Source organism: Micropterus salmoides, unplaced genomic scaffold (assembly GCF_014851395.1).
Source record: "Micropterus salmoides isolate LMB-PRFRI ecotype aquatic unplaced genomic scaffold, ASM1485139v1 Ms_hic_scaffold_16, whole genome shotgun sequence".
NCBI classification, from domain to species: domain Eukaryota; kingdom Metazoa; phylum Chordata; class Actinopteri; order Centrarchiformes; family Centrarchidae; genus Micropterus; species Micropterus salmoides.
Genome location: NW_024040707.1, coordinates 22,672,482 through 22,699,388, shown reverse-complemented (window position 1 = coordinate 22,699,388; position 26,907 = coordinate 22,672,482). Strand labels below are relative to the sequence as shown.

General features: G+C 39.5%; 3 protein-coding genes across 12 annotated transcripts in view; 1 reads left to right on the top strand and 2 right to left on the bottom strand.

The window, feature by feature from the left end:
• Nucleotides 1-5,174, bottom strand: part of ubr4 (ubiquitin protein ligase E3 component n-recognin 4) — a 61,116-nt gene extending 55,942 nt beyond the window's left edge. For all 8 annotated transcript variants that reach the window (XM_038722923.1, XM_038722924.1, XM_038722925.1 and 5 more), the window contains exons 1-10: nucleotides 5,019-5,174; nucleotides 2,938-3,035; nucleotides 2,702-2,805; nucleotides 2,324-2,453; nucleotides 1,942-2,087; nucleotides 1,628-1,727; nucleotides 1,189-1,330; nucleotides 895-1,019; nucleotides 465-589; nucleotides 160-219 (exon numbers count right to left, since the gene is read on the bottom strand). In XM_038722923.1, the coding sequence (XP_038578851.1) occupies nucleotides 160-219; nucleotides 465-589; nucleotides 895-1,019; nucleotides 1,189-1,330; nucleotides 1,628-1,727; nucleotides 1,942-2,087; nucleotides 2,324-2,453; nucleotides 2,702-2,805; nucleotides 2,938-3,035; nucleotides 5,019-5,143 (1,155 nt within the window). In that variant the 5' untranslated portion in view covers nucleotides 5,144-5,174. The remainder of the gene's footprint in view (nucleotides 1-159; nucleotides 220-464; nucleotides 590-894; nucleotides 1,020-1,188; nucleotides 1,331-1,627; nucleotides 1,728-1,941; nucleotides 2,088-2,323; nucleotides 2,454-2,701; nucleotides 2,806-2,937; nucleotides 3,036-5,018) is intronic.
• Nucleotides 5,175-5,726: 552 nt separating this feature from the next.
• On the top strand, nucleotides 5,727-17,782 carry emc1 (ER membrane protein complex subunit 1). Of its 2 annotated transcripts, XM_038722918.1 has the most exons (23): nucleotides 5,727-5,947; nucleotides 6,364-6,491; nucleotides 6,613-6,678; nucleotides 6,768-6,861; nucleotides 6,952-7,080; nucleotides 8,059-8,185; nucleotides 8,358-8,507; nucleotides 8,646-8,813; nucleotides 9,221-9,292; nucleotides 9,542-9,640; nucleotides 9,866-9,962; nucleotides 11,170-11,286; nucleotides 12,024-12,032; nucleotides 12,393-12,592; nucleotides 12,816-12,965; nucleotides 13,232-13,393; nucleotides 13,694-13,813; nucleotides 14,232-14,369; nucleotides 15,118-15,291; nucleotides 15,508-15,718; nucleotides 15,865-15,949; nucleotides 16,033-16,162; nucleotides 16,625-17,782. In XM_038722918.1, exons 1-23 carry the CDS (start codon nucleotides 5,742-5,744, stop codon nucleotides 16,802-16,804), a joined length of 3,012 nt encoding a protein of 1,003 aa, XP_038578846.1. In that variant the 5' UTR covers nucleotides 5,727-5,741; the 3' UTR covers nucleotides 16,805-17,782. The 2 variants fall into 2 exon arrangements, with proteins under 2 accessions (XP_038578846.1, XP_038578847.1); XM_038722919.1 differs by lacking the exon at nucleotides 12,024-12,032 and having other exon boundaries at nucleotides 16,625-16,804.
• Nucleotides 17,783-18,517: 735 nt separating this feature from the next.
• Nucleotides 18,518-26,286, bottom strand: LOC119905676 (ERBB receptor feedback inhibitor 1). 2 transcript variants are annotated; one of them, XM_038722921.1, is made up of 5 exons: nucleotides 26,103-26,286; nucleotides 22,297-22,396; nucleotides 21,991-22,154; nucleotides 21,203-21,282; nucleotides 18,518-20,192 (listed from the first exon to the last, which is right to left on the bottom strand). In XM_038722921.1, exons 3-5 carry the CDS (start codon nucleotides 22,035-22,037, stop codon nucleotides 19,165-19,167), a joined length of 1,155 nt encoding a protein of 384 aa, XP_038578849.1. In that variant the 5' UTR covers nucleotides 22,038-22,154; nucleotides 22,297-22,396; nucleotides 26,103-26,286; the 3' UTR covers nucleotides 18,518-19,164. The 2 variants fall into 2 exon arrangements, with proteins under 2 accessions (XP_038578849.1, XP_038578848.1); XM_038722920.1 differs by lacking the exon at nucleotides 22,297-22,396.
• Between the last annotated feature and the right edge of the window lie 621 nt (nucleotides 26,287-26,907).

Below are 26,907 nucleotides of genomic sequence, written 5' to 3'. Positions count from 1 at the left end.
ACACAAATAAATATTTTATTAGAACCTCTGACACAATTATTAACTCCAAAAACAGTCCATTTCCGAAGTGGCACAGCCTAAGCAAGGTACTTACCAGTATAGGTAGAACTAGTATTATTCTTTTACTATTCTAGTGTTGCACTCACACCTGGTACTCACCTCTCCTCCAGCTCTTCGGGAGTTGCTGATGGCTTGTCCAATCATTTCATAGATCTCCAGCTGTTGCAAACAGACATTTTTGTTGTTACACATTTTAAATTTGCTGTATCTTGTCATTAGAGATGATGAAATGTCAAAATATGAGACTGGGTCTCTATGTAGACCCAGTCAGAATACAATATATCTCCTCACAATTCATTTTTCACTTACACTATGTTTATGTAAAAAAAAAAAAAAAATTGTGAATAGTAACATACATGTTAGTGAATAATGTTTCTATGTCATGTAGTACTTATAATACTCACACATTTCTGGACAATTGTGGCTGCGTCATTTTCATAGTCCTCCTCTTTAGACCCAGTGGAGGCAGAGCGAAGCTGCAAGCCACTACCTACCTGGAGAATGGCCATGCAAGTGGCCACACTCACACCTAAACGGGTAAAAAAGGGTTTTGTTCTGCTTTATTTATTACAAATTTGACTTTCAACACTATGCAGAGAATGACATTGTTGCATTCTGTTGATTATTAAACAGAGGAAAGAAAAGCAGTGGTTGTTCCAGCTGGCGCTAGTATTCAAGCACATGACGTACTGCTGCACTGCTTTATGATCTACTGAGACGGTTGATGGAAACTGGTGTCATCTACAATACCTGCTTGTATGTTTGTTGACGTTATAGCAGTTTGAATAACTGGACAGTATAATTTTACTTTACCTAAAGGGAGTTATTACCTACCAGCATAGAGACAGCTCAAAGCTAGCACAGTCATATCCAGTAATCTTCCTGGTGTCAACGGCTCCAGCACAGGTAGGGAAAGTGTGTCCAAAGCCATGGTTACGTCTATCACGAGTGAATGAAATCTGGATATGGGTTTTGAGTATACAAAGTTAATTTAATGTTTCTAAACACTCTTAATCTAATACACATGCAGAAACTAGACAGATTATACTGCCCCTTCAAAACAAATCATAATATAAATTATACTAACATTAGAACATTTTTACATAATACATAAATTAAAATAAATACCCATTGCGAACCGCAGTGGCATCAGCCACTGTGGCAGGCATGATAAAGAAAGAGTTGGCTGATACAGCATCCTGGAAACGGTTGATGTAGCGTAGAAAGTAGGGCAGGTTGAGGCACACTCGTAACAACTTCTCAGACCCACCTGGAAATACAATTTATGGAGAAAAAAAAATACTATTAGTCCAAACTGATATTTCATTTGGAAATCACTTCATAGAAAACATAATGTCAAATGACTCAATACTTCATGTGGCTGTACTGAAAACATAGAAAGAAAAAGAACTGTAAAGAAATGTATTTACCAATATAGTTTTACTGCAGTTTACAAAGTCATTAGGAAGTGTTATGCATATTCCTAAATATCAGACTTGTAAAAAATACTGTAGACTTGGGGTAAAACAAAGCCACAATGTTCTACGACAAAGCAACAATTTCTCACCAAGTTCCTGTAAGCTTGACACATTCTGAGAGACAAAGGCATTTTTCATTTTGGCCTGAATGGCTTGATCTGTGGTTTGGTCATCACAATCACTCTCAGCCTGTAATTGGAGAGAGTTGAAAAAAAACCTATTATAATTATTATTATTATACTGATTAATTACAACCAGCAATGCAGTGAAAGAGCAGCTGTTTTGACTGTGGCTAATTAAATTACAGCTTAGTAAAAACACTGATAAACAAGTTGTTGTGGTTTAGCTGTCAATTACTGAGGACAGTAATGGTGTGGGCAGCTGGAGGGCTGGTAACACTTGCCTGCATGTGTGCTGCTGATGGGGAGGCCAAGATGGTGGTAAGGTCAGGGTTAAAAACTGAAGTCAGTTGATTAAAGAAGTTCATTTGTACTTCTTTTTGTCGAAGCTCTGGGTTCACAGCACTAGGTAACTCCTTCTGATCTTCCACTATTAGATGAACAAGGACACAATTTTCTATGTCACATACCAAAGCTTTGCAATATCACTGATCAACCACTACAACAGTCAATATAGGAAACATATAAACCAATACAATAAAAACCTTTGAGAAAACCCTGAATCAAACATGCTTCCACCCAGTTTTAAGACTTGACTTCTTTAATAATTGCATAATTTCAGTAAAATATTGTCTAACTTTGGTCTGTCACTTAAGGGACACTTACCATCTGAAAGGGTCTTGACGGTTTGAGGCAACTTGGCAGATTTCATCATAGCGGTGAACGTAATGATTTCTGTGCGATCTAGTCTGCTGCAACCAGTGCAAAGTCCTTTTATTAGAAGAATCAGGTGTTTCTGAAGAAAAAAACAAAACAGGGTTACTCTACATCAAAGTGTACAATTCAATTCAACTTAAACTAGCCAACGAGGCTGAAAACATTGCAACAGGCTGCCTGTGGCTGGTAAATGTCCTGTCTCCTTAAAACTCACAAAAAATGCTCAGTTCAGTGCAGTCCCACAACATTACAATCTCACAGATCAGTACTGCTCAGTAGTTGTATAGACAAGCAGCAGTGGCCTCCCATGCAGTTTGTCTCTCTCACCTGTGATACCGCACATGCCTCGTCCGGGTTCTCCAAACGCAGCAATGAGAATTCAATCAATACTTTGCACGCTGCAGCAACCGACAGCAGCTGGTTTCTCGGTACTAGAGAGACAGAGCAAAGAAAATTTGCTAGTTGGAAGAACACACAACCTGTGACATCTAAATATTTTGGCTGAATAGCAGTAATAATTGCATATCGATTTAACTAAAGAGAAAATTTAATTAAATACATACTTTGTCCACATACTGTGGTGATGTAGTGTGCAGAGAGTGCCACAAATGATGAGTAGAAAGGCTCATACTGTTTGTCGTGGTGAAGGATGTCTGATTCACTGCAAACAACAAGTAGAATATCTCATTAAATACTCTAAAATATGAATTTACATAGAACATCTTAATAGCATGTCTTTCTGGAGAAGAGATTTAGGGGAGATGCAATAGACAGATGTTGACATGTTGTTTGTATGAGAAAAACTTAAGTCCAACTAGAAAAACCCACAACATTTAGCTACAGTCAGATATCCCCTTCAACCAAGACAGGTATTTGCTAAAAATATCTAGGACTGAAATATTCCAAGACAGGCCTGTAGAAAGTTACTTTATTAGGCACACCTGTATATATTTTGGCACAATTCCCACACCACAATAGTTTGTTATTAATGAGTGTTGATAAATGTATTCCACAAAGAAACCAGAGCTGGTCCAAGCTGTCAGTATAGGGACATTACAGTGTGCACTGAACTCAGGTTAACTCACTGCCTTTGAGCACCATTTATGCAGTCTTCCCTAAAATGTCTGACAGATCTGCTCTTTGGCTAATTGCAGTTTGTCACCAGGGAAAACCAGAAAACCAGTTTGTCATGTATTATGCAGTTAAGCTTAGACTATTCAATGTCCTAAAAACACCTTGAGAGCCACAGCTCTGATGTTATGTTTCTGTTGGTTGACTTTAGTGGTGTCCTACACATACACTGACACAAACTGCCCAAGCTAAATGACGCCTCTTCAACAATTCTGGTGAAAAATGTCACGACTCATGCAGCACTCGCTCAGTGTAATCCTCGTGCTCAAGCAACTCTTAAGCTCAAGATGTTGAAACTTCTTGTATGATCAATAACATATTGCTGAAAAAATGCTTTACATTTAATAACAAAGCTAAGCCAGCATTAGTATAGTCACATAGCCTATACATATATATCCAACATGTATACCAGCGGAGTTGGTCGTTTCATTTAAAATCGAAACTAACAAGCCTGATAGCAGTATTACTGCTCATATCATAACTGCATGTTGTTCAGAAAATGAAACCACTAAACATCACAGGAAGCTCTTCATTTGAATGCCCAGAGGGATCAGCTGATGGTACCACTGCACACAAGTGTCAAGTGACAACCTGGCTACTGTGTAGGCACTACTTGCTTATAATCACTCCATAGTGATGTATACACTAGTGTGCATATACTACCTAGTTTTACGAGAAAAGAAGAATGCCATATAATCACAGTCGTCTCCAAAGACACGTTCCCCCTGCGGAACAGGCACTGCACCAGCTTCCTTAAGGTTTAGCAGCACCATGTCGGATTCTCCACAAGACCTTCTGCCTTACATGTAATTTCGAAGCAGCTATATCACCAAGTTGTCGTTTACCTAACACGGCAACCCATCACCACCTCACCAAAAAAGAGTGGAGGATAAGGTCCCCGCCTACTTTCAGCCCAACCAGACAATCAGCAGATAACGTTCAACTGACTGGCTAACGTTACCTTATTAATCAGTTCATGCATAAACTGTTTGTTGACATGTCCAGACTAGACTGCATATGGCAAGCTCAGCATGCAAGCCGATCGAATCGAGTCAACTTAGGTTAGCTGACGTAATCAAATATTACTATGTCTGAGCCATTTCAACGTTACGTTATACAGTTGGAAGGCCCAGTTAGCTTGCTAGCTAATGTTTGTGTTAGCTAGCTAGTGATGAAGCAGTTTTTTTTTTAAACGTCGACTAACGTTTGCATAACAATAATGTTACAATAAAGACCAACGTACATCAGTCATAAGTCGTGCCTTGTTTCAGACAGTTTATGAATTACCAGTTATGGCAAGCTACATCGCATTTTGAGTAAGTTAGCTAGCCAGTGCAAGGCTCAAGTAGCTTGCTAGCCGCTAGTGTTAGCTAAGCGGGTAACGTTTCCCATCAACGTAACGCTAACTCACCAAGCTAAGTTAGCAAGTTAGCAAACCAGCTAACTCCTGAGTGAACACGGTCTATATTTAAGCAAACAGAGACACGTAATTTGTTGACATGTAACCGGGTACCTGTTGACTATAGACCCAATAAGCTGAGGTAGCTCTTTCGTCTCAAAAGCGGTGTACGAAGCTGATAAAAGCGGCCGCACTGCCGCTGTCCATTCGTGTTCCCCATCTCCTCCGCTCGACGCCATCTTCAAATCCCATAGAAAAAACTAGCCAGTGGAAGAAGAAAGTGTGAAAGTAAATCACAGGGGGCGCTCGCAATCTGATAACATTCAGACCAACGTCATTTCATCCACAAGTTTACTCATTTTCTCAACCCAGGGTTAGTAAAGGCTAATGGTAAAATTCCAATTTTGTACTTTAAAATAAAACAATGCATTTCTATCCTTTAAGTTTATGACATAATACAAACACCTCATACGGGTCAGTTGTTTATAATATTTACACTTTTAATTGCAGTTGCATAGACCTGATAATTAGGCTGTGTTATTTGTATTTTATTGTCTGATTAAAGAAACAAATACATAGAATCACTGATATTGTATTGTTCTTGTAAATTAAGTGTAAGTCAGTGTGTTTTGTAGATTGGACATATTTCTCTGAAAAATGAGGAATTATAATACTTTAGTGATGGGACTATGAACTTACTTCCTGAGGATCAATTTATCAGTAGCACATGAAGCTGGATACTTTACATCATTGCTACATTGTTATATGTTAAACATTATAAAGTTAAACATTTTTAAGTGTATTCTTTACGACAACTTCATAACATTTATAGACGCTATGAACCTTTCTAACCTGTATGGGGCAGCACCTCTCAGTCACAAGACAAAAAACAAGCCAGTCAACTTCCGACTTCCTCCTTGTCTTGAAGAGCAAGCCAAAGCTGCTGCTGCAATGGCAAAGCTAATTTTGTTGTGCCTGAAATGTATTATTTTGTACAGTACTGTCGAGGCTGTGTTTGAGGACCAAGTAGGGAAATTTGACTGGTAAGAGGAATTTAGAGGATGTTCAAATATGTGTGCTATTTGGAGCCATGTTTTATTGTAGAGATGCTAATGCTAATATCTGTCACACCGACCCGGTGTGTGTGGAGTAGACTTTGTGTGAGAGAACAGGCCAACAAATATTATATAAAATAAATAATAATAATAAAATTTATTTAGTTATTGAAAGTTAGCTTCTTTGTAAATGTTAATTTGCCATTAGGAAACCACTGCTGCTTTAAGCTCAATGAGTTCTTGTAAATGTGATTGAAATTGAAGTGTTTGGATAGCATTATAACCATCTGATATTAACAAGTGTGTCACAACACTGGGGTTTGATCCTTAATTATATGCCATAGCCACAATTATAAACATGTTGACCTTCTGACAGATTTTTTTTTCTATCTTGTGATTCACAGGAGGCAGCAATATGTTGGCAAGGTTCGCTTTTCCCATTTCGACACACATTTGCAGTCATCCAAAAAGGTGCTTCTAGCCACAGAGAATAATGTTTTTGCTGCTCTCAATTCCAGGACTGGAGAACTCCGTGAGTATTTTGTCTGTCTGCTGTAATAGACAGTTCTGCAGGGCCAAGTACAGAAATGTGATTCACCTCCCAGTTATCATATTTTGTTCTTATATTAGTATTCATCCAATGTCTGTTACAGTCTGGCGACATGTGGATAAGACTGGGCCAGAGGGAAACATTGACGCTCTTCTGCAACACGGACAGGGTGTGTTTTTCATTGCAGTTGACTTTACAGAGCTTTTAGTCTTCCCTTATTGAAAGCAGATAACTTATGAAGCAGTTCTTGTCTTCTAGATGCGGTGCTGGTGGTTGGTAATGGCCGCCTGCTGCGCTCCTGGGAGACAAATGTTGGTGGTTTGAACTGGGAGGTTGTGCTCGACTCTGGCAGGTGAAAACCTCCTTTACTGGCAGGTGTTCAGTTTTGAATTGTCATTAATGTGATCAGATGTTAACTGCTTTTGTTGCTGCTACATTTCAGTTTCCAGTCGGCATGTTTGGTTGGACAGCAAGACACTGTGAAACACGTGGCTGTCTTGAAGAAAAGTGTCATCTCTCTCCATTACCTTTCTAACGGTCATCAAAAATGGATAGAGAATCTACCAGAAAGGCAAGTGGCCATGTTTTTTTTTATGTTATTGTGTCAACATTCAAATCTAATTTTTGTCTATGTACTACTTACTATAAGCCTCGTCATTAACAAAACATCTCCCCTGAAATTAAAGATCCTCTCCAGAAATCTTTGAAGACACACAAAATACTCTGCTTTGAATAATAATTTGTCTAATGGTTTTTCAGAAATGAATTACCAATATAAATATTCTCAAAAAGATCTATATATTGATTCTACCTTTTTATTGAAAAATCCAGAATATGCAAATATTTCTCATTTCAATAGTTTAACTGCTGGAAACAAGATATTTTCTGTTTCGCTGAAAAGTCTATTCTCAGTGGATGTGTCCTGCGCAAGTTTCATACCAGACCGCAATTGGCAACAAATTAGTTGTGATGTCACAAATCGTGCTTGTACAGACCTTAAACTCAGATTTGTGCTCAGTTGAGCATAGAGAAACTTTTTCCTTCAGCAAAGGAATGTTAAAACGGTCTTCTGGTGTCAAATACATACATGATTATGTACAGTAAAGCTTAAACATCCACATGAAATAACAATTAGCAAAATGCCTTACAAATATTTTGTCTGCTTGAATGCTTTTCTAAAAAGTTCAGTCTATATTACAGGATGTCAGGTGTGGTTGGTGGTGTTTATTTGGTGGAAATTATAGCAATGCATTTGAAATCTAATTAAATATTGGATCGAAAATGATGTAGGATCAAAAAGAATAGATTATAAACATTTTGAGGATCTGATTTATACACATTTAAAATGAGAATGCTGAGATTAATAAAAACAAAGTCATACATGAATAAGTGGATATGTGCATAATGATTATGAATTTAAGCATTAGTAGCATGCAGAAGATAGAAACGGTAGTATTTTATCAGCGGAAATATCTGGTACATAAAGCCACAAATTATTTTTGTTTATGAAAGTTGGCTTTACAAAATGTCTGTCTTTGCATCTCTATAGTGAAACTGTGGATTACCAGGGTGTCTATTCTGGTGGAAATGGTGAAGTGTACGCACTGGGAGTTGTTCCACATTCCCACATTGCTGTTGTTGGTTACAGTTTGGAGGACGGAGAGATAATCAAGCAGGTAATCCTTATTTATAGAAGCAGTTTAAAGTGCTGTGTAGAACATATAGAACACATTTTAATTACAATGCTTAAAGGAATAATACAACTCAATCACAACAAGTAAACCAAACCAATGTTACAATATATGAGTATGATTCCACACTTCTAACTTCTTTGCTTTTGTTTGTCAGATCTCAGCTGAAGCTCCGTGGCTTTCCAACATACAGGCCAGCTGTGTAATGATCAGCCAGGGGATGTTAACATGTGTGGACTCTGCAACTGTATCCCTGTACATGCTTGACTTGCACGTACAGTCACAGATGACCCAGATCCCCCTGCAGGTACCCACCAAAATAAACCAAAAACCCTTCTAGTTTATAAAATGAACATGTATATCCTATGCTGTAGTTTCTCTGCGTGTTCTCTTTAAGAATGCTTTTAACCATTACAGTGGGCTGCTACCATTTGTCTTCTTCTAGTCACTGGGATTTGAAGTCGCCCCTGGCTTCCAACCAGTGCTGGTGTCCACCCAGCCCAACCCAGCCCGGCAGCCGCTGTCAGAGTTCTTCCTCCAGCTGGGGCCCGAACACTACCTTCTTCTCCAGCTCAACAATGGGCAGATAGTTACACTGAGAGATTTGAAACCAGTACGTAACAGTCTCCCTACCTCGCTCTTCTCCGTCTAACGTGTTTTGACAATTAAAATCCACGCCACTTGTTGCTTGAAATGCCATCCTAAAATGTTTGCTTATTCTAGTATTGAAATTATTGTACTGTACTGTAAGTCAGTCTTCATCAAAGCTTCCATGCCTAAAATGTAAAGGACACTTGGCTTTCTTGCTGAAATATTTGATCGCCATGGTCAAATGGGAAAGGCCAAAGTTCTGAACTTTTAGAATATGTCCTTATTATTAAGCTCTGTTGTTTCAAAATGTATTATTTAATTATTATTTAACAACGGTACACCTCAGTGGGTCATACTGAGATATTACAATTGTTCATTTAAGAAACAGTGTGTGAAAATTGTTGGTGACGCATTTGTCTCTATTCATAGGCCATGCTAGTTTCATTTGCTACCACTGGAGAGAAGACTGTTGCTGCTGTCATGTCACCCAAGAATAAAACTGTGAGTAAATGTGAAACCATAAATTTAGATTTGCTAAGTATGGGTTGCCAAAGTGCTCTCTTGGCAAACGGTGGTGTGTGTATAAATCAGCAGGTTTTGTTCAGTCTTTGTGTGCTTGGTGTGTTATTTGAATAAATGTGTTACCCTCAAGTTGAGAAACAATTCTTAAGACTTGAAAGATCAATGAAAACTATCAAATTTATTTTCAATCAATGTGAAAGATAAGATTATCTGTTTTCTTCACTATAGGCTTCCACAGTGAACCTCTATAGTGCAGAAAGTGGACGCAGACTTCTAGACACAACACTGATTTTCACTATGGATCCTAATGGTGGGAAACCAGAGAAGGTGAGTCCAAATTTCTCCCCAGTGATTCTCTAGCCTGTTTGATATCTGGCTGGTCAAGTCACCAAGGCTTCAAATTTACTTTACGCAAGTTTAACATGATTACTTACAGAGCCGATCTCTGTAGTATGGGAGACGGCTTGTGCACATGACATGTTAGGATGTTTACAATTTTAAGCATGTAGTGTTCTCTTTTTATAATATAACACAATCTATTTTGTCTTCTAGCTGTACGTACAGGCATTCCTCAAGAAAGATGATTCTGTTGGCTACAGGGTCATGGTGCAGACGGAAGACCAGACACTCACTTTTATACAACAGCCAGGTATTGATGGCAGAAACAGAAAGCTTTAGTGTTGGAAAGTGTGCTCTGTCAGTTTGCACTGGTTCATTTTATCTGAGGCATTGGCTTGCACTGCTGTCTACAACTGTCTTCTTTTGATTCTACCTCTGAGGGGCGCCAAAGTCAGTATATTTTAAAATCCTACTCATAATAATAACAGACAATAATTTGCCAGATCCCACAAAAAAGACCTGTTGCTTTACATCATGCATGGAGATAGAGGCAATGTGTTTCTGCAGGTGGTGGGTTGTAGGGAATCACACAGGATTTATAGCTGTAAGCAGATAGCTAACAGGTGGAATGGCTTGGTACCAGTTAGCATATAAGGGATCAAAGCATATGTAAGGAGAAAAATTAAGATGCAGTGGCAGAGTATATGGGATAATGGAAATAAAGGAAGACATTTATATAAGCTTCAGCAGAAAGTGGGGGAGGAAAAGACACTGGGGAAGAGCAGGAGAGAACTGTGTCAATTCAGCAGAATTAGATTAGGTCACACAAAGTTAAATGCATCTCTGCACCTTGTTGGAAAACATCCATCTGGAAATTGTGAGGCATGCAGTCAACCAGAAACTGTGGAACATGTGCTGTTTGAGTGCGCTAAATACTCAAAAGAAAGACTGGCTTTAAGAATTGGACTGGAACATGAAGGAATTAAACAAATGGACATTAAAACCATTTTCTCAACTAACTCCGGAAAGATGATGCTTAAACACATCTCGTCTTTTATTTTTACAACAAACTGGACTGAACACAAGGATTTAGGCAGATGTAACTAAGATACAGTAGGTGGCGATAATGCTCCATCTGGTTGCAAGCCGCCAGTAAAAAGAAGAAGAAACATTCGATTTATGTGAAGAGCCCTTACCTCATTGTGTTTACTGAGATCCAGGACGTCTTTCCAAAGTGCTGCAAAGAGACTGGTGAGCCATGCTTTGCCTCGTGATAACATTCGGGTATATCCCACTTCTTAATCATCATAAATACTGCCAACATCTGACCACTGTGTGGAACACAAACAGGCTCTCGGTTTTCATAATGTACACATAATTTTGTCCTTTCCACAAACATGAAGGGGGAAAAAAATGTTTCATGTTCATGGAAAGAGTCAACACAAACTGCATACTGTCACAGGGTGTGGAAAGTGGGAATGAATGATTACAGAACAATAATGAGTCTTGTTTTCCAGGGCGTGTAATGTGGACAAGAGAGGAGGCCCTGTCAGATGTGGTGACAATGGAAATGGTGGATCTGCCTCTCACAGGAACGCAGGCAGAGCTGGAGGGAGAGTTTGGCAAAAAGGCTGGTAAATGTCATGCCCGATGTTTCCAACTTTATGTACTACTCTCTGCTGTGGATTAATATTCAGTGTGTTATCTATTATTTTCAGTTTCCCGTCTGCATTCGTAGTTCCCTAATTTTCTTGTCCTAGAAAATTTAGACTGTTGTCAAATTCCTACTCTAACGCCAGGAATCCACTGACTCTGGCTACGCTACGTTACAGCTACGCTACGTTACGGCTCCGCCACGGTTTTGATGCATCTGTTTTGACGGGCTATGCCAGGAGTGTGCAGCCTGCCCCATGTTATTGACTTGTTATTAATTTGTCCTTCTACTACCTTCTTCACAGCTCTATGTGACCCCGCTTTGTTCCGTCAATTTCAAGCTGCATTTCCCACAAGGAGCATTTCAGAATCACAGCATTTTGCCTGCCTGATTTTGTAGAAGCACAAAAAGGACAAATTACAAGGGAGTGAGACGCTTCCTGTGGACGCTGGGCTATGGACGCATCAAAACCGTGGCACAGCTATAGCAGGCCGTAGCCGGAGTCAGTCATTTAAAGATTTTCCACTAATATAGAACTAATAATTTAGTCCACTGAGTTTTCTTTCTATTAGTCACCTGCCTTTAATAACCAAATTTGAGGTTGCATCAGGCTTGATGGCCTGGTAAAAATGTGATTCTTGGGTATGTTCACTTGTTTACTATTAGCTTCACTTTCTTCTGTATTTGTCCCGTTTTTATTGCTGCGCTTGGATTCAGCCATTCAAGGTAATACTCTTCTACAATAAATCTTGATTAAGTTGTCTTAAGGCTAGGATCTCCTGTTGTTGACTAAAAAAAATCCCTCTCAATATCCACTGAAGTTTTGTTTTAGTCTCTCGATTTCACTTTTATAATTACTCACATTATATTTCTGCCGAACCAAATATGTTGCGTTCTGTATCCTGTTTCAATAATGAGGCCAGAAATAAGCTGCTAAATAAGTATTCCTATACAGTGTTCTACAGAGCCAGTTCATTTTATAAGTTACACTTGCCTGCAATGACAGACTTGTTCCAACCTTAAATGTGAATGTAATCCACTGAAGGTCATTGAGCAGCATCTGTGTTCTCAATGTAATTTGTCTAGACGGTCTGATGTCCATGGTGCTGAAGAGGCTCTCCTCTCAGCTCATCTTGCTGCAGGCTTGGATCGCACACCTCTGGAAGCTGTTCTACGATGCACGGAAGCCTCGCAGTCAAGTTAAAAATGACGTGACCATTGAAAACCTCTCCAGAGATGAGTTCAACTTGCAGAAGATGATGGTGATGGTAACTGCATCTGGGAAGGTACGAGACTAAAGGGTTACCCTCTAACTGAGTTGTTGTTTTGTGGACCTTTTGGGAGAGATGAGCTGTGCTGCACACTTGTGGTCATACCAGCTTCTTATTTTGTCTATAGTCAGCCAGGGCTAAAGTGAAATGAAACGGTTATAAACAGACTCCCGTCAGGCCTCTCTGAAACTAATTTCCCCTTTACAGTTCATCCTTTGTTTTGTTTTTTCCTGTTAAGCTCTTCGGGATTGATAGCAAGACCGGCAGTATTTTATGGAGGCACTACCTGGACAACGTCCCATCTAATGCAGCCTTCAAACTAATGGTGCAACGGACCACTGCACACTTCCCTCATCCACCGCAGTGCACACTGCTCATCAAAGACAAGGTATCTAATAACAAGGGCTCTGAGCTCTGTGGGAGTCAGTTTCATTCATCCTGTAGGCTACACAAACATAAACATAAAGCAAATTACTTTACTGTGAAATCAGCAGATCAATTGTTAATATTTGTATTAGCTTTAAAAGAGAAAGCATGCCTTACAAGCCATAGCAGAGGCACAGCGACACTTGAAAGGAAACATTGGTCTCACTTGAGGAAATGGTGTGTATTTATTATTGCCATTTGTTTAATATATTTGTTCTGTTTTCTAAGGACACAGGCCTGGCAACCCTCCATGTATTTAATCCCATCTTTGGAAAGAAGAGTCACGTCACCCCACCCGCTCTACCTCACCCAATACTTCAGTCACTCATGCTGCCTCTCATGGACCAGGATTATGCTAAGGTCTTACTTCTTGTTGATGACCAGTACAAGGTCAGTGGCAAACCGTAAACCTCCCCACCCACCAGATCAACACTCTACAGATACAGACATGCATGTTGTCTCAAAGCCATTTTTCTTTCTGTAGCCACACCCGTCAGGCCACCACTTGACTGCTCCAGTCTTTCTTCCTTTTTAGTTCTTTGATTCGGTCTCTCTGTCTTCACATACTGCATTAGAATAACACATAAAAACATGTAGAATTTAATTATCGTGGTATTCTTCTTTTGTGAGAGAGATTAGTCACCCAGAAATTACTTGTAACAATTATATCTATCTGTTTTTTTTCCACAGGTGTCTGCTTTTCCCTCTACAAAGAATGTACTACAGCAGCTCCAGGAGTTGGCCTCATCCATATTCTTTTATCTTGTTGACTCCAGCCAGGGAAGACTTTCTGGCTACAGGCTACGAACGGCAAGTGAAGTTTGTTCTGCTGATCTGTTTCAGTGTGTTTGCACATTAGTTTTAGAAAGCCTAGTCCAGTCTTCAGCTTTTGGTTGCCATAGATGACAACAATGGTTTCCATATTTTTATTGTTTATATTTGAGATCATTTTACGGTCATGAAAAAGGTAAAATATATAACAGATGAGTGATTTGTAAGAGAGCATATTTTATATTTTATTTTATATCTCAGTTTGAAGGAAATCAGTGGAGCACCATACTTTTAGTGTGGAAAGCAAGTGGACTTTTACTATAATGCTTAAAATACTCTGAGAATGAATTCTTATTATTATAGCCAGAGGTCTGTTTGTTGTTCCTGTTCTCACAGTGAGCTACCATGAAATGATACTCATGGATGACTAAAAGAATTAATGTGGCTGTTTTTTCAGGACTTGTCGACTGAGCTGATCTGGGAGGTGGTCATCCCGACCGAGGTACAGACGATTATCTCGGTGAAAGGAAAACGGCCTAATGAGCACGTGCACTCCCAGGGCAGAGTAATGGGAGACCGTAGTGTCCTCTATAAGGTATAATAACTTCCCCTTAAACCTTACTGACACTGTGCTGTGGAAGGAGTGTTTGAGGTAGAGGAAGAAAATTATATCAATGCTCTTATTGGTTTGGGATTTGGTCAGTGTTGTCGCGGCTTCTCTCTTTTCCACTTTAGTCAGAAAAACGGAGTCACTCACGGAGTCTTCTGATGTAGGCTGAAAACTAATCTTTCAAAGAAACACTGAACCTCATGTCACTGTTTCTCCAGTGAATCATATCCCCTCTCCACCACTGACTCTGAATAAGAATAAACCCTGTTTTTCACTCCTTACTGTAGTTCATGTATGAAATTAACCATATTCTATCCCTGCACTCAGTATAAGTCAGAAACTCTAAAGCCCTGTCAGGGCAGTCTGGAGACTGTAAAGTTCATGGCACCCTAGTGAAAATGGCACCGTTTTACATCTTAACATTACACCTTTTTATTGAGGTTGTTTATATTTAACATGTTTGATAAAAGAGAAGAAGCTTATTTTCTATTTACAAGGTAAAGAGAATCCGGGTCAATGTATGCTGTAGTAGGCCAAAAAATGTTATATCAAATTGATTGTCCCTTTAATATTGCAACTCTGATTTATTTATGAGAAATAAAGATTATTAATTTCATTTTAAAGTGAGTGGTGGGAAACATGCATTTGACTACAAATCTGTGCCCAATGGCTAGTATGTTTTTGTACAACGTTGATTAAGATGCTGAATTGTGTTTCATCTCATCTCTTACAGTACCTGAACCCCAATCTACTGGCTGTGGTGACTGAGAGCACAGACTTGCACCAGGAGCGAAGCTTTGTCGGGATCCTTCTGATTGATGGCGTGACCGGTCGCATTATCCATGAGGCTGTTCAGAGAAAGGCCAGAGGGCCGGTGCATGTTGTGCACTCTGAAAACTGGGTGGTGGTGAGTATTACCCACTGCTAGAGTCACTCATAAGGAAAGATTATTCATTCCTTTGTTGCTTTTTGCTTGGTTACAGTAAGCATACAGTGTTGTCTCACTGCAGCTGTAAAAATGACACTGAACACATTATGAGACAACAGGGGAACACAGGTGATACCTTGAGGGTCATGTGATCTCGCTACTGAATGTGTCCCCTGCCTCTGTTTGACTGCGCAGTACGAATACTGGAGCACCAAGTCTCGCAGGAACGAGTTCTCTGTAATTGAACTGTATGAAGGGATGGAGCTCTACAACAGCACTGTGTTCAGCTCACTGGATCGGCCACATGCTCCTCAGGTGCTTCAGCAGTCTTACATTTTCCCCTCGTCCATTTCTACCCTGGAGGCCACACTGACTGAGAAGGGCATCACCAGCCGCCATCTGCTCAGTAAGTTTCAGCACGGTCCTGTCTTAGTTGTTGCAGTGAATTACTGTCTTTAATTTAAGAGTAACCCACCTGCTCTCATAAAGGAAAAAGGTCTTTTGAACTTTCTACAGCCTTGTTTAATGTTTATTTTGTTTTCTTTGTCACAGTTGGCTTGCCGTCTGGAGGGATTTTGTCATTACCCAAGATGTTCCTTGACCCTCGGAGGCCAGAAATAGTATCTGAGCAAAGCCGGTGAGTCACTCAGTCAGTCATCATATTTAATAGATTTTGGGGGATTTTCCTGTCTGTGTCTAAGCTGTTTTCTTGATGTCCAGTGAAGAGAACCTGATACCCTACGCGCCAGAGTTGCTGATCCGCACAGAATGGTTCATCAACTACAATCAGACTGTATCAAGAGTGCGAGGAATTTACACTGCCCCCTCTGGACTGGAGTCTACCTGCCTGGTGAGTCTAGCGTCGCAGTATTGTCGGGGGGAGAGAGAGGGGGAGAGAGAGAGAGAGAGAGAGATGGGAAAAGTTTTTTTTTCCTTGTCTTTTTCTCAAACTACCACTGTGTGTGAGAATTTTGATTTCATATTTTCCATGTGTGGTGTTTGTCTTAACTTGTCTTGATCTCTACTGCCTGTATTTCCTGACATTGCCATTTAAGGCCTTAGGGAAACAACCACTGGCATTTTGGATTACTTTAGGATGAAATAATTCCAAGGAACAAAATATGATATGCATATATGTATTATTTGTTTTGAACCCCAAGAGAAGATATTTATTTTGACACAATACTAAATAATGGTACAACCATAAAAAGTTAAATCCAACCAAAACAGGTGTTAATACAGTCAACCCATTGTTTTCTCCCTTTCAGGTAAATCAAACATAAAACTGACAATGTTACTTGTTTCCTTGTAGGTGGTTGCATATGGTCTGGACATCTACCAGACACGTGTCTATCCCTCGAAGCAGTTTGACGTACTCAAAGATGACTACGACTACATGCTGATCAGTAGCGTGCTCTTCGCCCTTTTCTTTGCCACCATGATCAGCAAACGCCTGGCAGAAGTCAAACTACTCAACCGGGCGTGGCGGTAAAGGTATCGTCAAAATCCCATCTCTGACAGCCCTAAGGCTGCGCAAAGGACCTCAGCCCAAAGAGATGAGACGGCTGAGGCCGTGCCTGTAGAAGACCACAGGTCAAAGTTCAATAAGGCCTATAAGGAACTGCAGGGGTGAGGGGACGGTGGGGTGGGGGTGAAAGGGGATTAGTAGAAGTTTTATGTGTTTATTTTTTAACTTATTTTGCAAGCACAAGGACTTATTTCATCGTAGAATAACTGTTTTTCATGCCATGTCATGTTGATTAGATGTTTAATACATATGTGATTACAAGTGAATGAAACAGACTTTGATTAAAAGAAATTGTGGTGTTTGGAAATTCCGACACATGTGAAAGTTAGATACTTAAACGATGTTAGTTTTTTCCAAGATTTTGTTTTGACATTTCTGCTTCATTAGACTGTTCTAATGGAGAGTGATAATATATGTGGAGTTCAGAGAAAAGAGAGACGGAAGACATGCCACTCATGTCAGCATGATTTGGTATAATAAAGTAGTTGTATGGTTTGTACTTTAAGCCTGCTGAATCACCATGATACCCGAGTGTGAGGAGATAATGTAGCATGGACAAAAAATGGTTATTTGTGCTTTCCTGACCAAAGTCACTGTCATCTCCAATTTAACAGTTTGTCCTGTTTTCTCAAGCTCTGAGAGAGCACAAAAATTGTTGGAATATGATATCTTTAAGAAACAATGGTACTTTTAACACTGGATTACTTTTAGTAAGGATATTGTGTTACGTGTACTTTCCTACTGTAGGTTTATAATACATTTTCCAGACATGTATTTATCGATTTATATAAACCAGTAAAATTGGCTAAAAATGTTAAAACCATGTCAATTTAATGTCATTGCAGCAGGACACACATTTCATTCATTCTGTATTTATGGTTTTCTTCAAAGATGAATGGTACAAAAACACTTGCAAAATAAAGAAGTGATATGTTGATTTTCCTTCCTTTCAAAGGTAGTAGTTTCATGAGGATCTAATGTAAAAAAATAAAATAAAATCATCAACATGAAATGGCTGGCAAAAAAGCTTTCCATTGGTACGCATCATAGGGCTGGGGTGGAAACACAGAGCCGATCATAGAATGAATAAGTTATTTTATTTCTATAAATAGATTAAAAACACAATTTTACAATGATTTACTTTTGACAACAAACAACATTATGAACTTAGAGACAGCCTTTGCTTGGGCCAAATTTGACACTGAACCTTCATGAGAACTTCCAACCTGTCAATGTAACAAACGTAGGTCTGCACCTCAAGAGTGTAAACGTAACGTGACTACCATGTCCATACACAAAAAACAAGCATTAAAGGCCCAATCATTACTTTTTTGGACCATATATGCAGTATTTGAGCTAAATGTACATACACAAGTAAAATAATTCAACGTAGTGATATACATAGTTTGTCAAGTGACCATAATTGTGCATATAAACACTTCTGATGGAAAACCTTTAACAGCATCACAAGACATTAATGAATTGTTGACTACTGTTCTTCATATGTAAATGCTGCACTTTTGTTTGTATTCGGCTCACAGAATTTTCCTTAAAATAAAATAAATTAAACTTAATTAAAGTGTGCACATGAGCATATAATATGATGCAAGGGTGAATGCTTGAAATGCGGTCGTTTAGTGTTGTGTAGGTAGGATGTAGCTAGGTGTAACTTTAAAATAAAGTGATCAGCTTTCTGCTAGTGATAGCTGCAAAAGGCATGCACAAACCATGTTAATGTTTTGTTGTGTCATTCTTATTTTACCCTTATTGCTAAATTTATCATAAATCTTAATGTGAGAATGATTCGGTAAAACATTAAATCTATCAATACATTATACTTAAGATTTCAAGCAGCAATGTCATAAAAAACACACACACGGAATGAACAGTTTGGTACAAGCCCAGCTTGTACATACAGTAATTATTTGCTCACGAAAAAAAAATATAGTAGTAGCTCAGGTTGTTTAAGTGATATGAGCATATGACTGTCAGACTTAACAATCAATGAGCAATGAGACATTTTCCCTGTGAGAAAAATGGTTATAAGAGGTAAAAAAGTCTCCACTATTAGTGAAAATGCTGGAATGTTTTCCAGGATGAACTTCAGGGGACGTCGGCAAAATACTGACCAGTTAAAAAGTTCAGTTAAAAATTGACAAAAACCTCAGTGTTGTTTGACATAAGTGACCTTGAAATACATCAGTCATTAAAAAGAACACCTATACGACGCACTATATACAATAGTGTATCACATGGTTATTTATGATTTATATGTCACAGTTTTGTACTCGTCAAGTGTCAGACAGTGACATAAGCTAGGGTTTCTATGTGTTCTGCCAGACGCTGCCGTTTCCTGTCCTGGCCGGTTCACTCAGGAGTCTTCCTCGTCTGTCCGAGTACGCTGGTCGGTCAGGTGGCAGGAGGATGTAGTGCGTAGCGCTGGCCTGTCTGCCATCCTTCAAAATGGGAACAATGCAGGGAGATAATGGAGCTGCAGGTGGCGCCCTTTCACTCTGCTGCCCCTGTAATGCCTTGCTCACATATTTTGGGTTAGCAGCAAAACTCTGTGTGGCAGGCATCACACCATTGATATAAATTGGAAGGCTTTTGGGGCTTGGGGTACGTGGTGGGCAGGGTGGGACTAAGGGGACCCTTGGTGGAATTTTGGGAGGCTTGTCTTCCTCGTTGGGGGTCACAGTCCTTAAGAGAGCAGGAGGTTTTGGCGGGATGGGGATACGAGGAGGGATTTGTGGCTTGTCAGTGGGGCAGGTTGTGGTGCTGCTGTGTAGAGGCAGAGAAGCAGGGCCTGAACAGGAAAACCGGAGTCTGGGTGATTGGTGTTGGTCTGGCTGTTTGCTACACAACGAATCCCCTGCTGACACCACATGTGGGTGGTCTTCTCTTCCTTCTGGAGAGCTGATGCCCAGATGTTGGCTCCAAACCCACCTCCCTGTTGGTCTGTCCTCTCTGCCTGGCCATGAGAAAGCCATTGAGCCAATCCCAGCACCACCAGCCGGCAACAAGCTCTCCTGGTAGGCGTAATTAACTTGCCCACAGTCTCTGTTCGTGCCCCTGCACATGGCCTTGGGGCAGCTTTTGGGCAAAAGGCGACGTCGGTCACTGGTAAAAAACTCCACCTCGCTATCGGCTGCCTCATCAGACATGAGCTCCTCATGGTCAGGCAGAGGCGGCAAGGGTTTGGCTTCTCTCTGGTGGCTCCCAAACACGGTTTGTCTCTGGGAAGAAGGGACCACCTGGTCTCCCTCATGGTGCTGCAGTATGTTATCACACGTTAGGCGGGAGGTATCAGAGTAGAAAGGAGGCTGGGAGAGGGAGATGCTGCCTGGGAAAGCTGAAAATAATCATGTATTAAATAACTGTCTTCAAGAATTGCTAAATTGTACTTTACACCAAGATATCACTGCTTTGTTGTACAAAGGTTTTGCTATCACTGTTGCTTCCTTCAGTGCAGAAACAATTCTCAGGGGAAGAAACATGGAAAACAACTTGCCATGAGAAAAAACAAACTCTTAACGCAAGTGTAGTGATGGTGTAGGAGGGAAAAAATACCAGGGGGAATGGGCTGCCCACTCTACTTAGAAAAAGACTCCTGTTTTGCTGAAGGTACCGTACAGGAAACGGGAGTAAAAACATGTTGAAAACAACCGCTTAACCTATCACCCTCTTCGTCAAACATCAGCCACAACACCCTGATTAACACAGGAATCGGCATTATCTACGGGGCAGCCTATAATCTTCACGGAGCTTCCCATAACCTTCTCTGTGGAAACATCCGACGTGCCCCAGACTGCAGGAACAGCTGGTGACCAGGGAGCAATAGCTTCCCCTCCTCCTTCACTCACTCTCTCTGCTACACAGCTCAGTCCAGTGATGACAAACTCACCTAAACCCTGTCTGCATGCTGTTTTATCAGTCAAACAGGGTTTAAACTCAACGTCTGTCGAGCTAAGACGAACTTAAGGGTATAGATTTATAATGGCAGACTGTATTACTTAACCCAATTCAAAAATGATGACAACTTTAAGAAAATTAATGACTTAGCATAGAAAAATGTGTTTTGTTTTGTTTATTTATATTTAATTTCACAGATATTCATAACCGTGTGCACTTTGTGTTTTGAGCACATGTTCCCTTCTATCTCAAGGTATAACAATTATCAGTAATTACAGATTAATGTTAATAACGTAATATTTATAAGCAATATTAACTTGTCACGTGTCACATGCATCCAAGTTAAGTGAACCAGTGCTAGTTGTAGACACTTTTCAATTTGTACTTTTCTTTGTCCTAAAAATAATTTTATTATTACTTAAATGTAAAAACAATATCTAAAACACTCACAGTTAAATTCCTTGGCCATTTGCTGTTGTTGAAGCTCCGTCGGGTTGTGTTCCATGCCAGCACTCAGGCCAAAGCACGCTCTGCAAAGCAAGAGAGGTTGAGACATCCATACAGAGATGTGTGCGAATGTAAATCATTCCTGCACATAACCTGTCATGAGTAATTCATTATATGTGAAATAAAGAGCATGCCATATGCTTTAACAGAACATATGCTCTGCTCTCCTTTCTGTATTTACATTATGTAACAGCATTATAAGCTGCTTGACGTCTTCTTAGAGCCATATCCTTCTTGTTTGTTGCTGTCTTTATGGAGCTTTGATGATTGTTCTGTCAATGTTATCATTTTAAAGGTTTCAAAACGGGACTGATTTTTCCCTTTTTTCCCATTCAAAGTTTTCTTCTCAGTCTTTCCTTATCCAATGTCAAGGGTCCAAAGGAAAAGGACGTCATATGTTCTACAGATTGTAAAGGCAAATTTAAATAAAACTGAAATTATGACAGAATTTGAGGGATTTTGATCACAGACACGTTATTTAATTAACTCTGCAACTGCAGGTGTTCATCTTTTCTGTCTGTTTACATGTCAAACATGACAACATGACAACATGACAACATAACAAAAGTACTGTGCCAAGTATTTAATATGGATTGTCCCAGAATTATACTCCTGATATTGTGTGATGAAACTTAAAGTAGTTTTTGTAATGTCACACTCATAGTGATAAGTGATTCTTGTTTACATTTTGTTTCTGGTGTTTGTTCTGGTTTTGAGTGGTGTTTGCGTACCTGTTTAGGTCATGCTGTCCCCAGTAGTTATTCTGACTCCCGGCCATGTCACGGCAGAAATTGTGTTCTTAAAAAGCATGAAGGTGTGTTTGGTATCGGTCTAAAGCCCCAACACAAGTCAGCCCCATCAAACCCATCACGGCTTCATTCTAGCCAGTAGTAAGCTATTGGAAGACAAACAGAAAACATCCTGAGTAACGGTGCATCTTTTAAATTCACACCTTGTTTTAGTAGCTGTGTCAAAAATGCCACATTTCACATTTGACTTTTGCATTACATCAGTTCTTTAATTTGTTCCAGTCACACCTTTGTCAGAGTGGAAAAGTGGACAGTGTGAATCTGGAAGACAACCCCATCCAGCACACCCAGTTGCATGCACCAAGGGTCAGAACAGATACTCTAGAGACTTAAAACACAAACACATACATCACCTATAGATTAAATTATTCATATTATTACTATACAGCACAACTATCATTACATGCCATGACTACACTGCCATGATGTGTATCTCTTTGTGGTTCCAGCTTAAAGCCATTTGTCCGATGAGCGGGCTATTGCACAACCTCTGGGTCAGTTGTGGGAGGGCAGGAGCACTTCTCGCCCTCCTTCCTCTCTGTGACCATGAAACCCTGCAGTATCCGCCCTTATAACAGGGGCTAATTGTTCAGCAATCCTGTCATGCTGAATGTCAAACCACTGTCTCAGTGGTTTGACATTCGGCACACCAAATACGGATCATAAAATATTTAATTTATTAAATAATAATATAAATTTAAAGGCAGGAAATGATTACATGTCTGTATTGTATTATAAGTGTTCTACAGTCTAGCAGCATGACGGAAAATGATGGAAAACGGATCTTAGGTATTGCGTAAAATATGCTTTAAAAGCTAATGAGTACAAGAAAGGCATAGTTGATTGTATATGCTTATATACACACAAGTGGCTCCACGTCACTTGATTCAGATGCTTCCCATTCTAACATTTAACTACATATATGACAGCTGCTTCCTGCCTCCTGATAATGACATGAATACTAACTGATATCACTACTGCATGGAGATGAACACATGCATTCTGGGTCATCCTTAGAGATGCACTGATATAGTTTCAGGGCAGATAAAGATAACCCATATGTGTTTGTTCTGGCTGATACAGATATGATAACCGATAATATATTAACATGATCTTATATAACATGTGGATTAAGAGGGGACAGTAAGTTTACTGTGGGGGAAGCAGTCGAAGCATTTCTGCATGTTTACGTTATGCTTATTCAACAGGTGTTTGATAAATTGCAGAACAATAATTACATTTTCTTCCTTATTGGGCAATAAAATATCGGCTTTACTCACAAGGTGGAAGGTCAGAGGTTGGATTAAACAGACCATTTGACAACTGAAGGAGTTTGTCGGCAGGTCTCTGCCCTCAACAAGTCCACAATCAAAGTACTTATTCCCTTTCAGCTTACAGCAGGGATGCTGCTCAGTACTTCGCGGTCCTGACTCTGTCATGTAGGAGGCAAATAAAGTAATGTCTTCACTTAGCTTCACGATCAGAAAGTACCAGTTAAACTTTACTGGGAAACTAATTTTAAAAAAATAACAAAAACATATTCTTCAAACTTAAATGTGCCAAACTTAAAAAACATTTTTTTTTCTTCAAAAAGTCAAATGAACTACTTTACTTTGTAAAGAACTGAGGTATGCTTCACCTGAACCACTAATTAGTAACCCACTCCACTCCTACTCGTCCGGAGGCCAGCGCAAGGTCTTAATCTTACTATCACACTGCAATCTTATTCTTCAGAATTCTTCAAAGTCCTGCTTTGTTTCATATCACTACAGGTCTACAGCCGGTGTAGGAAGCAAACAATGCAGAGCATGCATAATGCAACAACAAAACCACCACAAACAAAACAGTGACCCATGCGTCTATTTGAATATTTATGTCATCCTTAAAACAACCCACTGTGGCGTCATTTCCGCCAGTAAGCCTCGGAGATGGAAGACGCCGAACAATTATGAATTCTACCAGCAAGTACTCAGTGCCCATGAATGGAGCCACTCTCGGGCATGAATGGGCCTTTGTGTCACTTTGGAGCGCAGTGAAGCAAGCCTGAAAATACAAGTGAACTCTCCCATGAGGTCAAGACTGAAGATACGCCATGGAGACAAGCAGACATGGCCAAGGTATGAGCCTGTGGCACAATTCCCCTGCAGGAGAACTGTTCGTACTGGCAGTGTTGGAGGAACAAGCCAGAGGCTAAAAAACAGTTTGTTTATCTCATACAGGAGCCTTGATGTGTTGTCCTTGGTTGTTTCTTCCTTACTTTTTTTAAGCAGTAAGCCATTCACTGTCCCTTTACAGATGATTTATTAATGGTGCAGTAAAAGTATCTGCTTTATATCACCTACTTACAACTTCCTGTACACTCTAGTGGCCAAGTAACACTCAGAGCTTAGCAGGGAAATCTTACCAGATGCTGTTATTGCAAAGCAGACATCTCACAAAAAAATAAAATGCAGCTTTAGTTCTCTTTATCATTTGCAAAAATATTGATCCTTAATCTTTCAAGCATCTACAAATTTGTATAGTTTCCCTTACACCTGTGACATAAGTACATTTTATATTTTTATATTTTAGGTCATGACCAAAACATTATATCTCTAATAAAGTTAGTACTATCAGGGAATTTAATTTTCTTATTCACATGTTTAGATACTGGGAAAATTTGCACCGCTAATCCAGGCCAATACTCACATTAGTATTTGATCATTTTTTATCTTTACATTTTTATACTATTTATTTTTTTTAGATTTTTTAGATTTTTACTCTCATTCTAATTATTATTCTTTATGTGCACACTAGCATATCTTCGAGATTATGCCACCCTACATTTCACAGGTAAAAGTACTGTATCATCATGTGAAAAATAAAACCTTTGAATCTAAACCTTTAAATGTGGATTAAATCCTCCTCACTGTGGGGCAGATACTGGTGAATCATTAGTCTCTGGGATTGGCTCATTTTATTCATGAACAGTAGTTTACTCAATAATAATCATGCAGTTTGAAATGCTATGAATCATTTAAACTATTGAGAACCATATATGTTTATTGAAGCTGATTCACTAGGTGTTGGTAGTAGAATAGAAAAAAATTACAGCTGAACTGATTCTCGTTTGCTCACAGACACAGGTGTGGAAGTTACCCAGGAGTCCGTTAGAAATTTGTTAGTGAGTGACTGCTATAGTCTGGAAATAAGTGTCTCAGTTATGTTTTAAATTAAATAAATTACTTAATCACATAATTTGTTAATTATACTATGCCTAAAGTCAAAGTAAAAAAAAAATTTATAAGGTTTACAGCAATCCAAAATTTGATTTCCTCTAGCAAATCTATATGCAGCTTAGTAAGCGAAGTGACAATATTTATTTAACCATTCATGAATGTAGTATAGGCAACAATCTTGTGAAGCAACAAATCCATACTAAATAGGTTAACCCTACTATAGTCAAATGCAATACTGTTAACCATGCTCAACAAATGCCTATTTTTTTTTTTATTTAAATGTTAGTTTACCTATGCTATCAATTTAAATTTATAATATAAATTTTATTTATATTAAATTGGACCAAACTCCACACACGAATTGAACTATTCTGGCACCGACTGCTGGCTGACTCGCTCTTCAGCGTCCACTAGCGGCGGACCGGGGACTGGCTGAGCAGTCCCGGACTCACCCATCCCGACATGAGGAAACCCTGCGGCTGGCCAGGAGAGCGGTCTGTCCCGCTGCTAACAGACAAATAAACCTGACAGAGGAGCAGAATCAGTCCACACACAGCTCAACTAAAGGGTCTTCTCAAAGAAACAACAAAAGATCCTATAATTTGGACCGACGGCCGCGTCTCCCGGTTCTTTTTGCCTTTAAGGTTAAGTTCCTCACGAGGAACATCAGCAAATAGGCTATGGTTTAAAATAAGCTGGCTCTCCCGTTCACATCAAATATAACACTGCTCCTGTTCGCTCAGTTAAAGCGGATTTAAAGCCCAGTTTTCATCAAATAATGTATTATTTTCATAGCTACATGGAAGGAAGTCTTACCATGAAAATCCAGAGAAGCCTAGTCCATCAAGTAAAGCCGGGGTCGGTGGACCTTTTCAATTTGAGAAAATCTGTTGTACCGTAGAGTAGGAGCCACTAGTCTCTCAGCCAATACTTAACCATGTGCAACATGCCTCCTCTGTCAACAATACTGGGAGGTGAAACTCATTTTGTCATGGTGACGCGGTTTTCCACATCTCCTTATAAATGCATCCAACACCCCGAGCACGTTACTGTAACTCCACCCAAGTCCGTCTTAAAGGGGAAAAAATCCCCCTAAAACCATTAGAAATACTAAACAACATTAGGAAAAGTAGCGTATGGATTATAAAGCAACAGTGGTGGGACATAATTAGCCAACATGTGTGTGTTTTTATACCTTAAATAGCCTACTTTAGGCTATGTATTTTTTAATCCACTACTAGCCTATTCACCGACAACAAGTCAATTACTATCCAGATTAAAATTTTACATTGAAAACGTATAGGCGAAGGCATAGTCTCATTCAATATGATGCATTGTTCTTGATACTTGTCCGTAATGGAGTAAAGGATTTCAGTACTTAAACCGCCACTGTTAACCAGAGAAGTTATCAGCCTGGTAGATATTCAGTTAAAAACATATAGGTCAAATAAGCCCATATTCACACAGAAACTCACTCCAGGTGCAGCTATCATCTGCCACTAAATGTGTGTCCTCACTGCCAGTGGATGATAGACATGGGACTAGCCTACTTCAAGGGTTTAACTCAAAAATGTGTTTGCTCAATACTATTGAGCGCTCTTAGCATTTCATTTATTCCGAG

Bases quoted from the DNA above. Each gene is read 5' to 3' on its own strand.
- LOC119905676 (XM_038722921.1), bottom strand. From the start codon at position 22,037: ATGGCCGGGAGTCAGAATAACTACTGGGGACAGCATGACCTAAACAG. The intron at 21,283-21,990 runs GTACGCAAACAC...CTTGCTTTGCAG, and splicing joins GGACAGCATGACCTAAACAG to AGCGTGCTTTGGCCTGAGTG. The intron at 20,193-21,202 runs GTGAGTGTTTTA...GATTATTTTCAG, and splicing joins AATGGCCAAGGAATTTAACT to CTTTCCCAGGCAGCATCTCC.
- emc1 (XM_038722918.1), top strand. From the start codon at position 5,742: ATGAACCTTTCTAACCTGTATGGGGCAGCACCTCTCAGTCACAAGACA. The intron at 6,679-6,767 runs GTGTGTTTTTCA...CTTGTCTTCTAG, and splicing joins TCTTCTGCAACACGGACAGG to ATGCGGTGCTGGTGGTTGGT. The intron at 14,370-15,117 runs GTATAATAACTT...CATCTCTTACAG, and splicing joins ACCGTAGTGTCCTCTATAAG to TACCTGAACCCCAATCTACT.